Below are 16,922 nucleotides of genomic sequence, written 5' to 3' on the forward strand. Positions count from 1 at the left end.
TTTTACTGAACTCATATAAATCTCCTTTCTAAACTAATAATTTTTTAAGCAAGTTTACATTCCATTATTAACAGTTTTTAGACATAATTCCATATTACTTGGTTACTAAATATTAATAGCAACCCAGCAGACGCACAGGCAGCATTTGCCTATGTCTGCTGCATTTCATTAAACTATTGAATTAATTTATACAGAAATGTTTTTTTTTTATTCTTAGTCTTAGTCTTATTTTGTAAGTATATTTTGTATAAAAAAAAGTATGTTTTGTTTTCTGTATATATTTTGTGGAAATAAACACATTTCATTCATTCATTCATTCATTCACTGCCTTGAACCTTGAAATAGGCAAGTCCCTTATGGCTACTGGTAGATGATTGAAAAGTCTGTAACCTGAAACAGGGAAGCATTTAATTGTTCTGCTCAGCCTGTGTCTATGCGCAAAAACATTTAAACAATTTCTTGTGGCATAGTTTTGTACTTGGTTGTTTCTCAAAAGGTGCACTTCATTTGCCTTAATTTCTAAAAGACATTGAAAGATATATAGCCTATATATTGTATACAGTCATGATGCGGTTTTGTTGGAACAGAGGAAGGCAGTGTTCCAGGTACTGGGCTCCACTCAGCACCCTGACAGCTTCCTTTTGCAACACTAGAATTTTACTTACACCAGAAGAATGGCCCCAGAGCCTGGTTCCGTAAATAATGGTGGAGTGGAGAAAAGCAAAATAAGAGGCTCAAATGAATTCCCCAGACAAGTCAGTAATTAGCTTCTGGATGGTGTTGATGGAGTTAACAACCCATAATTTTTTACATAAGGGTGTGTTAGTCCATAAACTCCTGGGAAAAATATTCCTAGCAGAAAACAATCACAATATCCATGATAAATCTATTTAGTGTGATTGAATTTTATGTATCATCTTTGACTATTAATACAACAACTTCTGTATCCAATAGTCAATGGTATCATCTTACCAAAAATGTGTAAGTTCATAGGCATAGTTGTACAAATACTGTAACCAGAATTGTGTTCAATACCTACTATTGTGATTGTTTACAACAACTGTATATTATGTACATTGAGCAATAAAGAATTTTTCTATTCTAAAAAAAAAAATGATTTCTTCTGAAGGGAAGAAAAATGACAATTACATGAAATGAAAAATGTTTAACCTATTAGTCGGAATCGTCGGAATTCTGACATTGTTATGATGCGACCTTCAATTCTAGAAGTTATAATTAGATTAGAACATAATCTTAGACTTAATTTTCATACAGCTTCTTGAACATGATTTAGAATTCTTATTTTGCAGAAGTGAGTTTTGCTGGAAAGATGTGCGTTATTTCATAGATGGGATTAAGGAAGAGTTCAACATGAACGACTTATTAGAGTCTAAAATATGTTTGGTTTCTACGAGTTTTTCAGGCTAATGGATATGTCACAGAATGATTTAAAAATAGCATAGCAATTTATTTAAATTTACATAACCTTAGCCTAGTTTAAAGCAATTAACGTACAAACAAAAACATATACAACACATCAGATGAAATATTACTTTTTCTTAAAGAAACTTGTTAGGGAGGCTTGTTTTGTTTTATGTGGTGAAGCCTTTGTAGGTTTAGGTACATTCTTGTTGGTGTTAGTGGTGGTGGTGGCAGGTACAACAATGTCTTTTCCACTCTTTGCTGATTCCTCATTTTGTGAATTTCCTTTGGCCTTCTTTTCAGGTACAGTTTCCTCTTCCTCTTCACTATAACTCTCATATTCTTTCTTTGTCACTAAAAAACATCATAAAGTAAATAAAAAAAATCTTGAGAAGAGATATTAGTTAAATTTCTACTCTAAACTCAAAGCTAAAACATATTTTCTGTTGTCTTCGGCCAGCCTATTACTTTTTCATTAATATTTGCATTCACAATATTGTTTAATAAAAACGTAACCAGTTTGGAATCATAAAGGATAATAGCTTAATAAGTGATAATAGCTTAAAAGAGTAGACATTTATGGCTATTATTGATATAAGTCTCATCTCTTTATCTATAATGGTAAAAAAAATATATTACACCAACACTGTTCCGTACTATTAGTGACTGGTAATTTGGCAGTGGAGGAACTAGTTTTGGGGACTAGTCAATAGTCGTTTGCCAGATGCAGGGTTAACATCATTTATGAAGTCTATTTCTTTATACGGAAACAAGTTTAATATACTGATGGTTTTAAGGACTATTTTGAATTTAGAACAGTTAAAGTTAAAACATCTTATTCTATAGTAACATATTAGAATACTATTTGGATTCCAATAAAACTAGTAGTTGTGGTGCTGTATCAACACTGTCTAGATATAATATTGCAACGGTTAGGTACGTGTGTTGTAATTGTGTACATATTAATGAGTTTTACTAAATCTATTTGTGCAAATACCAGGCAGTACTTTTGCAGTATATAGCAAAATATTAGCTTCCACAAATAATGGTTTACTGAGTGTACTAAAATCAGCATTGTACGTAATTTATAAAGATTTTTTTGCAATAGAACAATATGTAATCTTTATCTTACTCATGTAGCCATCTGGAGTTTTGTAGGTTTTAGCGACAAGCTTTCTTTTGCGTTTTCTAGTAGCTGGCTCCGGAGTACCGCACACCATGTCGTCATCATCGTCTGGAATGATGGTCGGTTGAGGTTCTGGTGTTGGTTCTCTCGTTTCTTCTTCTTCTCCTAAACCAAGAATGCCAAACTGTTACTATATTGTTTGTGTTCAATACAATTGAAGAAAAAGAATGTAAATAATTTTCCACACATAGACTAGCTAAAGATTTAACATAGAAATTATTTGTCATTTATGTTTATAAAGTGCCCAAGAGTTTCGAACCCATGAGTAATTTTAAACCCACTAACTCATGAGTTAATTGACCTTGAGCTGACCTATTGAATAATACCAGAGAGAATCAAATAATCGGAAGGTAAGCAAGCACACATAAGCTTAAAGACGCATCAACTTGATAAAATATGAAAACACGCCACAACTAAAATTGCATGTTTCAGAGCACACAAACCTCCGCTGCTGTTTTCAGATTCACTGTCACTGAGCATTGTAACTCTCTTTCTTTTCTTCTGTTCCTTCTCATTCTTTTTCCCACGTCCTTTTTTGCTATTTTCCTAAAATCAAAAGTAAACACTGAAATCCATTAAGATCAAATTAAGGGGTTGTCTTCATCGTACAAGACTAATATAATTTGATGGGCCTAATGTTAATAAAATAAAACTGATGAACTTTAATAGCTAATTGAAGTGATTGTAAAGCCTCGATCACATGGGTTTAGTTAGTTAAGTGATGGGGTTTCTTTTTGTCTATGGTTGAACCAACGAAGTAAACTTAAACAATTTTTCTGTCTGAATAATCACACTTTTATTCTAAGGTAACCTGAGTAGTTTTATTCTCCATAACTTTTTAACAGACTTTTAAGAAACCTTACAATAAACCAGAGTATGTGAAAACTCACATTCAATAATGTGAGGCAATTAAATGACTTAAAGTGGGTTGATTAACATAAGACAAACCAAAAATAAAAATAAACAAACTTAACAGACAATAATTTGCTTTTTCTTAAATAACAAAAATGTATTAAATTTCCAAATTGAATTGTTTATTGCAAAAACCCCATAACCAACATTGTTTTGCAGTTATGGGGTTTTTGCAATTAACGATTCAATTATATATTACATTTCCAATTTTGAGTGTTGTATTCAGTAAGGTGTGAAATGGAATTTACTCACAGGGCTTTTCGTTGTCCTGTTTCATTCCTACAGTCTGGTAACTTACCCTATCTTAACTTTACTCATACTCGACCAGGACAATAATTATTGTTTTACAATAAAGACTTTTGAATATGTTCCAATAATTTAAACATTAGTCATAATAATAAAATCTGTAAAATTTGGGATTTTCTTCTATACAAATTTTATCATTCAGTGTAAGCATAAAGGATTTGAAAAATATTTTTATGGGAATAAAAAAATGCTGTACCGGTACATTGAATTATTACCTTTTTGGCAGTAGCTTTTGGCTTGATTTTGGCTGCCAGTTTTTTATTTTTCGGCGAAGGTTTTTGTGATGTTTCACTTGCATTTGTTTTGTCATCTTCTTCACTTTTCTTTTCAATTTTATCCTCTGTAACAATGTTTAAGGTTTGCTTGTTTTCTTTAGATGGTGAGTGCCTCTCAGTACTGTTTGATTCTTGTTCTTCCTTAATTTTTTTCTCCTCCTCTACCTTTTTGGGTTCGCTGGTCTGTTTATTTGTGGACTTGCTAAAGAAAGCTCCAATACCCTGTGGCTTTTTGTTGCCAACGGAAGGCTGAAAACATAAATCTTTAATAAAAATATGTCACTGAGTATACTACATAAAAAGACAGTAGCATGGTGCATAATGTACTTTAGTAGATGTTTTAAAATGGTAATAAATAATTTCATCAACGAAAAAGTAGACTCTTTATTACTGAGGTAGAGGGCAAATTGTACAGAAAAAGTATTTAGAAATGGTTGAAAGTAAGTTAAGAGCTTGTTCTAAATGTTGGCTTAAAATACCAACTTTATATGGTCGCCTATTTAATAAAAAGTATTAAAAGTATCACCCTAGGCAATTAAATACAACGACAGAGGCATTAAACTGAGTGAAAAGATTTGCTTTAGGAAATAATGAACACTTAATCAATGGGCTTCTTTGTCTGTACATTAATCAATTACGGCACAGAGTAGCATATTCATCAAATTATTATATTCTGTAACATTTCATAATACACTACCAAGCTTACATATTTTTTTTTCTCTTTATTTTGTTTTTACTCTTTGACTCAGAAAATGTTTGGAGATGGGGTCTAAATAATTCCACTAGGCCTAACCTATCTTATATTAGGCCTAATATAAAATAAATTTCAGTTATTTTTAATACCGTACTATAAATCCGACAGGTACATGCTAGGTCAAATTAAGGATGTATTATTCACCACAGGAGTGTGAGAGGAAACTGGACTAGTTTACACCGGAGTTTGGAACAAAATAAAAATTGTTTGCTTGCACTTGTTTCTTAATTTGTTTGCAACAAAAGTTTAACAGATAGAGCACTTTTCTTTGACTTTGTTTGAAACCATGTATTCATTATTTGAGAGGATAGGAGCTCAGTCCTTCCCAAGATGACTACAAAAGAGGATGTTTTACTTGCCGCGGTGGAGTGTGTGATCCTTTCTAAACTACCGAGACAGCGATGGTACTGGGTGAGAGAGTCTCTACAACCCAGACCAAAATACAGTGGCAATGACCTGTTAGATGGTTCAAACAATATTGACCTCCTAACGGGACAAATGGGAGTTTCAAGAACTTTTTGAGAATGTCCAGTACTTTTTTTAGAGTTTCGTGAACTTTTTAAGGCAGAAGGACTGACACAAAGGGAGTGGGCATGTGGTGGCCGTCAGGCACGGGGGGGGGGGGGGGATAGCGGGGAAGTGTTGTAAAGAGCGTAGAAGTACAAAAACATGTGTTCCAAACAATTTCGACTTCTGTCAAGTAACAAAATTTCTATTGGAAACACTAAAAAACTGTTCAAAACATCAAGTTTTGATGAAGTACTGTTTCTTGATTTGCCAGGAACAATTTGTTGTAAACATATGTCCCAAATTCCGGTGGAATCGTCCCTTAAGTAACAAAAAAATTTGCAGTTTATCAAAGAAAAACCCGCTACACTTTAGAAAGTTGTGCAGTAGATCTATCGCACCTGCGTTGTTCGTTTCAAGTTACCTTTTCAGCTGGTTTTTTTGTTGTTGTTGAGTTTGTTTTACTCTCAGTTGGTTTATTATTTTTGAACATGGATGGGATGACAGAGCCCTTGTCTTTTGATGCAGCTGCTTTGTTTTCTTCAGAACCGTTGTCTCCTTTGTTCTTAGCAGGACTCTAAAACATGAATTGAAACATAGACAAAAATTGTCTTCATAGAAATAGTACATAGCATGTAAAATAATAAATGGTGCTTAACAAAGGGCTATGAAGAGAACAAATACACAAAGAATTGTATCTCACAATTATTGACTAGTAAAAAATATATAATAAAGTTGTATACCTTTGACTTTGCTGGTGGCTGTGACACTGGTTTCTTGCTAGCTCCCAATGGTTGTTTAGAAGGCACAGGCAAAGCATCTGACCTTAGTTTTGCTATCAGTGAAGTATCCCGCTCATTGCAGTTGAAATCAATAGCTGATATGCTACAACAGAATTTCAAAACAATTTGAGCTAAATGATTACAAAAATCAGTATTAAATATACAGAATCAGCATTTGTTTGGATGAATTTCTGAAAAATTATCTTTAAAATGTCTTGGGACGTAGCGTGAGAGAGTTGAAGAAAAACCTGCAAAGTCCTGGATATCCCGTTATAGTGTGTTACGCCTAAGTTATAGTCTAGGTCTTATATTACAGGTTAACAAAAAAAAACTCTTTAATATTATTTGGTATGTTGTGCGGATTAAGAGTTAAAACAAACCTATACATTATAACAAAGAACACAGTACAAAAAGATCATATATTTCAAAATTTTCACTTTCTAGTAAACATCACTTAATTTCCTGACAAAAAACTATCCATGGTGACATTCACATTAGCCTACTTTATTTTTTTAGGTCTTTAAAAGCCTTTACCTACAACCGTTTTTTAAAGCAGTCATTTCAGTTTAGTTCTTAGAATTGAAAAGTTTCACATACCAGCATTGTTTACTTACATAACAGCATAGTTTTACTTAACAACATGGGTAACGGATCTATGAGGTTCAAGGATTGAGAGAGAAGAAGTAAAATTGAAATGTCTCAAACTTCAGCTAATCAGCTGTTTACCAATTTAATTGTTAACGATTGGTACAATTAGTGATTGGTACTATGAGTCGTTGCATCAATGAGAGGTTATCATCGAAAACATAACCTCTCATAGAATTTAAGAGTAGCGATTATTAGTATTTAAAAACCTGTTGTCGGAAGTAGTGTAAGCAACACTTGTACATCTTTTTCTTTTTTCCTAAAAAAAAAAAATAGAGGTTGGCGGCCTCTTTTAAACATGCATTTGCCCGTCCACATAGACTACAGATCTGTGCGTGGAACGTATCCAGCAAAGCAAGGGGTGAGCCGGTACAGTACGAAGGTGAACTGTACTGATAAAATGTTTGCGGCAGTGACCATGATCTGAATCCACGACATCGCTGCATTGGGCCCGAAGTCCGTGACGCTACCAACTGAGCCACCGACATACCAAATCAAATAGTGTTAACGACACGAGTAGAAAATTTAAGGTACAAGCCTTGGCGAGTGTCTTAAAAACTTCTACTCTTGTCATTAACACTATCTTTAGGCGATCTTTGTGTAAACTACTATTACAGCATATAACATCAGTTTATGACCAACACTTGTTATTTCTAATTTATTACTACTTTAACACAACAAAATCCACAACTCTTTCACAAATCACTCACCCCTTGGATAATGTTTCAGCTGAGTCTTCTTTTTGTGCTGTATAAAGCACATTTAGATCAGACAGATCCGTGCATTTCTGCACACTGTAGATGTGTTTTGAGGTAATCAACTTCCAACTACTTTCACATTTATCCAAATCTTTGTCTTTAACAATCGAGATTTTACATCGTCCATCATTATCGGGTGAACCAATCAATAAGTAAGTTAAAGACAGCTCATCTTTCTTTGGACATCTTTCGAAGAATAAATGCAGCAACCTGGAATAAAATTTTGAAAAGGTATAGTGGGTTTTAGCAAGCACATAACAATATATTTAGCCTAATACTAGAGAATATATTCTGAGAGTCATAAGTTTTTAGTGAAAAAATTGTCTTGAACGTGGTGAGTCAAGGTTAAAAACAGAGTCTAGTCACAAAATTAGTTCCAAGGCTATTATCCCCAAGTGAGTAACACAATGGCCAAATCTCAAATAAGTAGGATCTATTTACATGAAGAACTAAAATTTCTGGATTTTAAATGGTACGGTCTAGATTAAAAGTGCATTGACAAAACTATGTATATAACCAGTAGGCCCATTTCAATAGTTTTACAAGAAAAAAAACTGTACTGTTCACATATGTAATGGATCATAGCTTTGCTAGAGTTGAAATTAATTAAACTAATGGCTACATATAATGATATAGCAGACTTTATCTCAATTATACAGATTCACAAGTGGCCAGTGCAGTGAATATTGGCCCAGATTTTTTTTTTAATCCCTGCGAAACTGAGAACATATTGTACAGTCACATCAACATCATGTACACATTCTGCTATCAGCCACATCTTCTGCAATACACGGTCACTGGGAAATTAGGAACATCTTCCGAGGTCAAGACGAATCATTCTTCTGCGGTCATGGTGAAATCAGGATTGTTCTCGGTCAAGGCTAAATTAAGAAGATCTTCTTAGGGTCCTGCTAAAATTGTGAACATCTACCTTGGTCACTGGAGAAAGCAATTTAATAGTCTCCCACGATCACATGTAACAGTAAATTTGTTTTTTGCATGCTCACAGAGCTTTCTAAGGTTGCCAAAAAACATTGAACACTACTTTTAACATAAAATACACAAACCGAGCTTGACTAGAAAATTATTAGGATGATTAGTTGGGGTGATTAGGCTACTTATAATTCCAATGGTATATCTGGTAAACTAGTAAATTACTCACTGTTTACTCAAGTTGGTGTGTAAACCAAGACTTTTTGACAGCCAACTGCAAGTTACCTGTGGACATAATTAAAATTTTAGTACCTCCTCCAGAAGCTATAGGTAGGCATAATTTAGCCTACATTCACCGCAGTAGGTAGAGTGTATATATTAGATAACTATAAAGAAAAAATATGTTCTAAGATTAAAAAATGTACTGCCTACGCCAAAAGAGTAGCCTAACCAGTAGTTTGACTACCCGAAACACACATTAAGGTTTTTAAGGCCTTGGTGAGGATTATTTTTGAAATTTTACAAGCAGCAGTAAAAACACCACAAGTGGGCATCATTTGTTGCATTTGTTAAGCTAAAATGTCTGTCTACAACTAACTGTCTATACTTTTTAGATTCTATTGGCTTCGCTGTTAGCTCCTACAGCTACAGCGCTCAGTCACAGGTTTTTGGGTTAAAGTGGGATGGTGTGTGTTCTACAATATAGAGGAAGCCTGATTAAAATTGTATAACGTAAGTGTTAGGCCTACTCTAAATGTTATTGTTGGTAGGCCTAAGTCTTTTAAATGTGTTACCAGTATACAAGTTGTTAAGCGTTTAGCCTAACTGTGAAATGTAAAGCAACCACGGAAGAAAAAATTCATAGCATGGGAGATTTTTTCGTAAAGTCAGAAAACGAGACAGTAAAAAGTGTGGAAATAAGTTATTGGGGGAATCGCTGTTGTGTTAAACATTAAAAGCTTCTTGGTAAGGTCTTCTCGGCTCTTATTGTGAGAAAAAGAAATAGAAATTAGATGCTGATGCCGTGCTTATTTAAATACTCGCCATGGACATCTTGACAAGACCTTCTCACTAAGCGAAACACAATTGAAACTGCTCAAGAAGGTTCAAATAATTAAAACATTTAAATTTAACAACTGCCAATCGCACATCACTACTTCAAGTACCATTTAGATTGAGGCAAAGATTCCTAGCCTGAGAGTCGTGCCAGAGAGTAGCCTAACTTATTCCATGGTTTAGAAGTTTATAAAATAGGCCTATAAACAGGTCATCATCCTAAATTGCTCAGTTGTACATAAATTTATTTATTGTAGTCTTGTTCAAAATAATGAGGGTTGTTTACTTACAATTTTCTTTTCGTCAAAAACGTACTCCTCAATATTGGCCAAATAAGAATCAATTCCTTCGGTCATTTTTCATACAACAGAATCAGACAACTTATAGCCTAGTGCAACTTCTCCTTCAATCTGAGTCAATCATTAATAATTATGGGTTTGACATTCAATTAGATCATCAATAATAGATTATCTAATAAAATTAATTAATTGGTTATCTATCTGGTAAAACGAACAAAACGAAATGACGTATGAATAGTTTTAGGTTAGTTTCTTATGTTTTTTAGCCACAGTGTTGCCAATCCAATATGGCCCAATTACCCCCTCCAGAGCAAAGAATTACCCGCTTTTTCTCAAAATTACCCTCAAACAAACCAAAAATTCCCTTTTGACACTCTTGCCTGTCTCTAAAAGTAACGAATACAAACCCTGATAAATTAGTTTTGAGTAATCCCACAAATTAAGATGTAAAGAACTAAATATAGGACTTGAGACTTGTAATTAACCTTTATAATGAAATTTTCAATCTTACTGACCTTAAAAAAATAATTACATTAAGTTACTTAGGCCTACAATGATTTGGTTTTTTTATGATAGCCTATGTGATATAATTATTTAGTAATGAGTAAGTACTGTTAAAAATTTAATTTTTTATTAGTAATAGGGAGGAAATATAGTTATAATAACCAATAAATATTATTATTCCCCTGTTTTATGTTTGTCATCCTCTTTAGAAGTAGACTAGAGACTAGACTAGTACGGTATTTTCCTTCCACCATGGTTTCAGGCATTAAATTAAGGCCAGGCTACCAAAAGTTTTTCCACTCCAATCCAAAAGAAAAGACCACAAACAACCGTACTGACTGAAACTGAACCGAACGAACCGACTGAACGCTGTAGCTGTAGCCTACTAGAGTGACTGAGTCACTGAGTGAGAACTGAACCAAACTGATGAAGGTTAATAATTAAGAGAAGTAGTGTAAAACAATAAAAAGTCTATGAAATTACTTTAATGGGAAACAAATACAGGGAAATATTTTTCTTTTAGTGAAATATAAAAGTAATAATACGAAAAACAAATAATATTTGATCAGTTGTCATTTACCCGCTTTTTACCCGCCTATTTGCCATTACCCGCAGCATTACCCCCAGGTAACTAAATTACCCGCTTTTCGGGTAATTACCCGCTTTTTGGCAACACTGTTTAGCCATTACTGATTGGCGGGAAAAAGACAAGAGTAAAGAAAGACAGCTGGACGATTACTTTCGTTTGGTTCTGTCAGCTGTCTAGAAACAGTCAAACAGATACACGACTACTGCATAATTTCATCCTTTGAAGTAATAGTAATATAGTTAGTATCATAGATTTAAAATGTTTATGTTAATTGTATAGTAATAATATCCATTTTATTTGTTCACCGTCAATAGCCTTCCTTTCTTACTTTATTATTAACACTATGAAGTGAAGAAGCTTATGTACCGTATTGACTTCTCATCCTACTGTAAATGTGTAAATAATAAATAACTATCACTATTAAAATAACTAGTGTAATCTAATCTTCTAATATATAAAATTCTCGTGTCACAGTGTTTGTCTGCAAACTCCTCCGGAACGACTTCACCGATCGTTATGAAATTTGGTGAGTAAATTCTGTAGGTATGCGAATAGGAAGTAAACTATTTCCCGTTTCGAAATTCTTAAAAGGGCTCCGCCCCAGTGGCTCTGGAGTTTCCCATGTTAACCTTATGAGAAATGGAATTAATGAATCTTAACAGCTGTTTCAATTAAACAAGTTGGTTCTGTTCTATGATGTTCAATAGCATTAAAGTTACAAGGATTACCAACAGGGTGCAGCACTATTATTTCTTTTACATTTATGACAACAGCTAATTTGCAACCAAAAGGTGAGTGAGCGTAGCGAACGAACTTCAACCTGGAGGCGAGTTAGCGTAGCGAACGAGCTAACCTGAAGGCAAGTGAGCGCAGCGAACGAGCTCCAACCTAAAGGTGAGTGAGCGTAGCGAACGAGCTCCAACCCAAAGGTGAGTGAGCGTAGCGAACGAACTTCAACCAGGACGTGATTGAGCGATGCGAACGAGATCATCTTGAAAATTAAACGTAACGGTACTTTCTTTCCACCGGTCTGTCTTAGGGGAAACCTATAACTTAGGCGATACGAAGTTCGCCGGGTCAGCTAGTCTATCTTCTATATATATAAAAGGCAAAGCCCTCACTGACTGACTCACTCACTCACTCACTCATCACTAATTCTCCCACTTCCCATTTACCTAGGAGGCTGAAATTTGGTACACTGATTCTTTAGGGATTAAATAGGAAAACTAAGTTGTTTTTATTCTGATCGGACTCTCGGGCTCCGCCCCAGTGGCTCTGGAGTTTCCCATGTTAACCTTATGAGTACTCATATTTAAATGGAATTAATGAATCTTAACAGCTGTTTCAATTAGGTCTAAACAAGTTTGTTCTGTTCTATGATGTGCAATAGCATTTAAGTTACAAGGATTACCAACAGGGTGCAGCACTATTATTTTTTTTAAATTTATGACAACAGCTAATTTGCAACCAAAAGGTGAGTGAGCGTAGCGAACGAACTTCAACCTGGAGGCGAGTTAGCGTAGCGAACGAGCTAACACGAAGGCAAGTGAGCGCAGCGAACGAGCTCCAACCTAAAGGTGAGTGAGTGTAGTGAACGAACTTCAACCAGGACGTGATTGAGCCATGCGAACGAGCTCACTTATGAAGTAAAACGGGGCAAAGCCCGCGGGTACAGCTAGTATTATATAAAAGGCAAAGCCCTCACTGACTGACTGACTGGACTCACTCACTCACTCATCACTAATTCTCTTACTTCCCATTTACCTAGGAGGCTGAAATTTGGTACGCTGATTATTTAGGCATTAAATAGGAAAACTAAGCTGTTTTTATTCTGATCGGACTCTCGGGCTCCTCCCCAGTGGCGCTGGAGTTTCCCATGTTAACCTTATGAGTACTCATATTTAAATGGAATTAATGGATCTTAACAGCTGTTTCAATTAAACAAGTTGGTTCTGTTCTATGATGTTCAATAGCATTAAAGTTACAAGGATTACCAACAGGGTGCAGCACTATTATTTCTTTTACATTTATGGCAACAGCTAATTTGCAACCAAAAGGTGAGTGAGCGTAGCGAACGAAATTCAACCTGGAGGCGAGTTAGCGTAGCGAACGAGCTAACCTGAAGGCAAATGAGCGCAGCGAACGAGCTCAAACTTTAAAGTGAGTGAGCGTAGCGAACGAACTTCAACCAGGACGTGATTGAGCCATGCGAACGAGCTCAATTATAAAGTTAAACGGGGCAAAGCCCGCAGGTACAGCTAGTAATTTATAAAATTGAAAACCTATTTATTTATTTATTTTTCAACAGCAGATCACCAATTTACAATGTGGATGCAAGAAGCCTATGTGGTAACAACATGCATGTTGACAGAAAAATTTACTTATTCTGCATGGCAGGAGCAACATCGGTAACAGGAAGTTCAATCTTGTCTAGGAAAGCAACAATATAGGTAACAATGAAGGCACAAAATAGAATATGAACGAACAACAACAATGGTATTGATCCAACAATAGCAGTTTATCAAACAATAAATCAACAATAGCAATAAGGTAACTCAAACATAACAAAACTGACAGAAATCGAAAATGGTTTGTGAAAAGAGAACAACTAACAAATGACCATGAGACACACTAGGTTTCGGTGGCAGGGGCCAGGATGCGGCAGCAGAGCGTCTGATGGCTGCTAGGCTGTCAAGGAAGAGGTCCACTGATGCAGAGACGTTGTTGCCGGATCGCATAAACCTTGGAACAGGACTGTTCTGGAGGTAACTTCTTCCTGCATGCTCCAGCTCAAATAAACGCTACTCCCTAGTCCTGGTGGGCAATCTGAAATTGATCTTCTCCAAGAGGTAAGGGCAGACTACCTTGCTGTTGAGGAGCTTGTAGAGGAATGACACATCTGCTACTCGTCTTCTGCATGATCTGGTCTGGCTGCAGCCCGTAGGATTCTGAGACGACATCGATGGGGACTTCTCAGAAGTCCTGTTTTTTACTTTCTCCCCCTATACCATAGTACCTATATGGAGAAAGTATTGTTTTCGTCAAAAATTTTCGAGTTTGAGTTTTGAGTGGATATATTCGTTTTGGGTCCCCCTGGACCCAAAAAAGTGGTTTTCGAAGTGATGTCTGTGTGTGTGTGTGCGTGTGGGTGTGTGTGTGTCTGTGTGTCTGGATGTGTACAGAGCTAGAGACTACACCTGTGGTCCAATTTCGATGAAATTGGTATGTAGGTTCTAATTCATGGTATCTCCAGGCGTTTTTTTTCATTTTTTTGAAATTTTTATTTTTAATGGGGATTTTCCCATAAAAAACCGGAAAAATCGGATTTTCTCAAAAATGGCCCGAACGATTTGGATAAAAATTTCGTATGTTGTAGCCCTTTAAATTCTGAACAATGGTACAAATCCCATTTCTGTACAAATTACGGTTCAAAAGTTATGGTCAAATATGTTATTTTTCCATAAAACCCCATAAAACAATGAAAAATAGGGGTTTAGAAAAAAACCCGTTTTGATTTAACATAGTATGTTATGGTTCTTAGAAATTTGATAGTTTTTTAATTTTTAGAAATTTTAATTTTTAATGGGGATTTTCCCATAAAACCCCATATAATAACGGAAAAAGTAGGATTTTCCCAAAAATGGCCCGAATGATTTTGATAAAAATTTAGTATGTTATAGTCCTTTATATTCTGAACAAAATTGTACAAATTCCATTTCTGTAAAAATTAAAGGGTCAAAAGTTATTGTAAATTATGTCATTTTCCCATAAAACCCCCATAAAATAACAGAAAAATCAGATTTTCAAAAAAATGGCCCGAACGATTTTGATAAAATTTAGTATGTTATAGTCCTTTAAATTCTGAACAAAATTGTACAAATCCCATTTCCGTATATTTACTCTCACCGCTTACACATAATAAAGGTTGTTGACAAACTTATGGGAGAAAGTATTTGTCAGAATTCTGATACCGTTTATTTTGTTAACGTTTTGCATGTCCGGTATCAATTAATTGAGCGCATTGATTTCAACTAAATGTTTCTCTTAATTTTTATTTTGGTGTAAACTGAACTGTACGGAGTGTGTATTATTCTTCTGTTGAGGCTAGATTATACAGGACGAGTGTGCACCCAACAAACTGTAGAAGCCGGCTTTTTAAACGCAGTTTGTAAGTGGCCATGTCACGGACACAGCCTAGTATAGAATTGGGTACGCCACAAGTACTGTGTAATGCTGGTCAGCTCCAGACTTCCCATAAGCTAACATGGCAGACAGGTGACGACTGCTCGTTTAATAGCGTGCTTTTCATTTAAATTGAAATTGATTATAATAAATCTATTTAAATATTGAAAATAAAACAAATAGTGTTCTAAACCACAACAATATTGATTAAACATCTATATCTGTACAGTTTAAATGGAGTGAATATTTTCATATCCCATGTAGCCAAGCTTTCGTATTCTAAAATACCCCCGCCGCAGCAAACCTGCAGACTAAGCGAATTTCCATCTACACATCTGGAATTCCACTAAATTATTCCCTTAAAATTGTCAGATTTATTTCCTATGTAGCACAGCAATTATAATCACAACACTAGAATCAAGCACAATAGAAACCTTATATTAGACTAGCTGTTGTACCCGTGCTTTGCAACGGGAAGAGGACACCAAAAACAACTGTTGCATATAATAGTTACACATCTGCCAACGCTTTTAGAAACAAAATTCAACTTTTATAGCATTAATAGAAACGTTTAAGTTATGACTTTTAAATCTAGTAAGTAGTGGATACCACCATTTTGGTTTTGATTAATTTTAAATCTTGTGTTGGCTGATATGAGAAAAACTGACCAAATCTTTGAATAAAACTTTGACATACATGATTTACCTTCAGGTGAATGAACCTTGAGGTGAATGGACAGTGAAGCTATTTCTAGCTGTTTGATACAAGTGGATTAAAGGTGTTCGAAACACGATTAACAGACCATGTATGTTGTTCGTTCCAAGATGTCGTCACCGACCTTTGACAGGTCACCATTTCATTGAAAAGTATTCAAGTATAAAAAACGTCGTGATAGAGAGCGACGAATTCAGGTACAACCGTACCCACCTCGGCCACCTTAGGACGTAAGGGATGAAGGTTCCACTGCTTTTAACATCCGTTCAGATGAAAATTTCTCGAACTTGGGCCCTTTTAAATGAAATATCAAGTCAAAGTTGATTAAATCAACTTAATGGTGGCTTCTGTACACCCGTGAATTCTCGGGTAGAACCTCTTGTATTCAAATTAATTTATCACAGTTAACTACTATCGTATAGAATTTCGTTTTTATATCGTGTAGTCTACACATTGCTCAAGATAATTACGTTTTGTTAGTCATGTCATATTGAAAGACCTTTATACATTTTCTGGATGTAGGCCTACTCGTTTGAAATACATTTAGCTAACTAACATAGGATTAAATTTCTGAGATTTTTCTTCTATCTTAAAAAAGAAACAACAATAAAATTAACACTCACGTTTATTACTCCTAATTCCTATATATTGGTAAGCTTACAAATCTACATTTAGAACTGGTAGCTTCGGTATAAGCATACAAACAGGCCCTTTTTGATTATAGATTGAGTTCAGTCTTCTCCATTTTTAACCGAAAATCTTAATCCACGTAGCCGAGTGAGTACTTTTGATAAAAGATAAAGTGTGTTCGTGGAAAGTGATATGTTCTATTTCTGGGAAGTTAATCACGTAAAAGGTCCCCTTGTCTCCGGGTGCAGACAGCGGCGAGGCATGGCATGACTGACCTTCCCATCGAGTGTTTAGGTGTCACTGAAAATATTATTATTTTTACTTTTACTATACAACTTCATTTTAAAATAAACCCATGTACAAAAAACCAATGTAAAAGATTTTGTATGTAGGGACTATTGTTGATTATTAGATAAAGGCAGGACTACTCGCGGGGCTACAAACTGTGTCTTATGACTTATTTTATCT

General features: G+C 35.1%; 1 protein-coding gene across 1 annotated transcript; it reads right to left on the reverse strand.

Annotated features, from left to right (window-relative positions):
* Nucleotides 1-1,444: 1,444 nt before the first annotated feature.
* LOC128990191 (DNA polymerase delta subunit 3-like) lies at nt 1,445-10,084 on the reverse strand. Its single transcript, XM_054412478.1, has 9 exons — nt 9,827-10,084; nt 8,710-8,765; nt 7,500-7,757; nt 6,106-6,247; nt 5,787-5,939; nt 4,042-4,350; nt 3,052-3,154; nt 2,555-2,713; nt 1,445-1,776 (listed from the first exon to the last, which is right to left on the reverse strand). The coding sequence occupies exons 1-9, from the start codon at nt 9,890-9,892 to the stop codon at nt 1,550-1,552; spliced, it is 1,473 nt and encodes a 490-aa protein (XP_054268453.1). The 5' UTR covers nt 9,893-10,084; the 3' UTR covers nt 1,445-1,549.
* Between the last annotated feature and the right edge of the window lie 6,838 nt (nt 10,085-16,922).

The sequence above is a fragment of the Macrosteles quadrilineatus genome, unplaced genomic scaffold (genome assembly GCF_028750875.1).
Source record: "Macrosteles quadrilineatus isolate MER2022 unplaced genomic scaffold, UCM_ALF_1.0 Scaffold_3__2_contigs__length_128488019, whole genome shotgun sequence".
Classification (NCBI taxonomy): Eukaryota; Metazoa; Arthropoda; class Insecta; order Hemiptera; family Cicadellidae; genus Macrosteles; species Macrosteles quadrilineatus.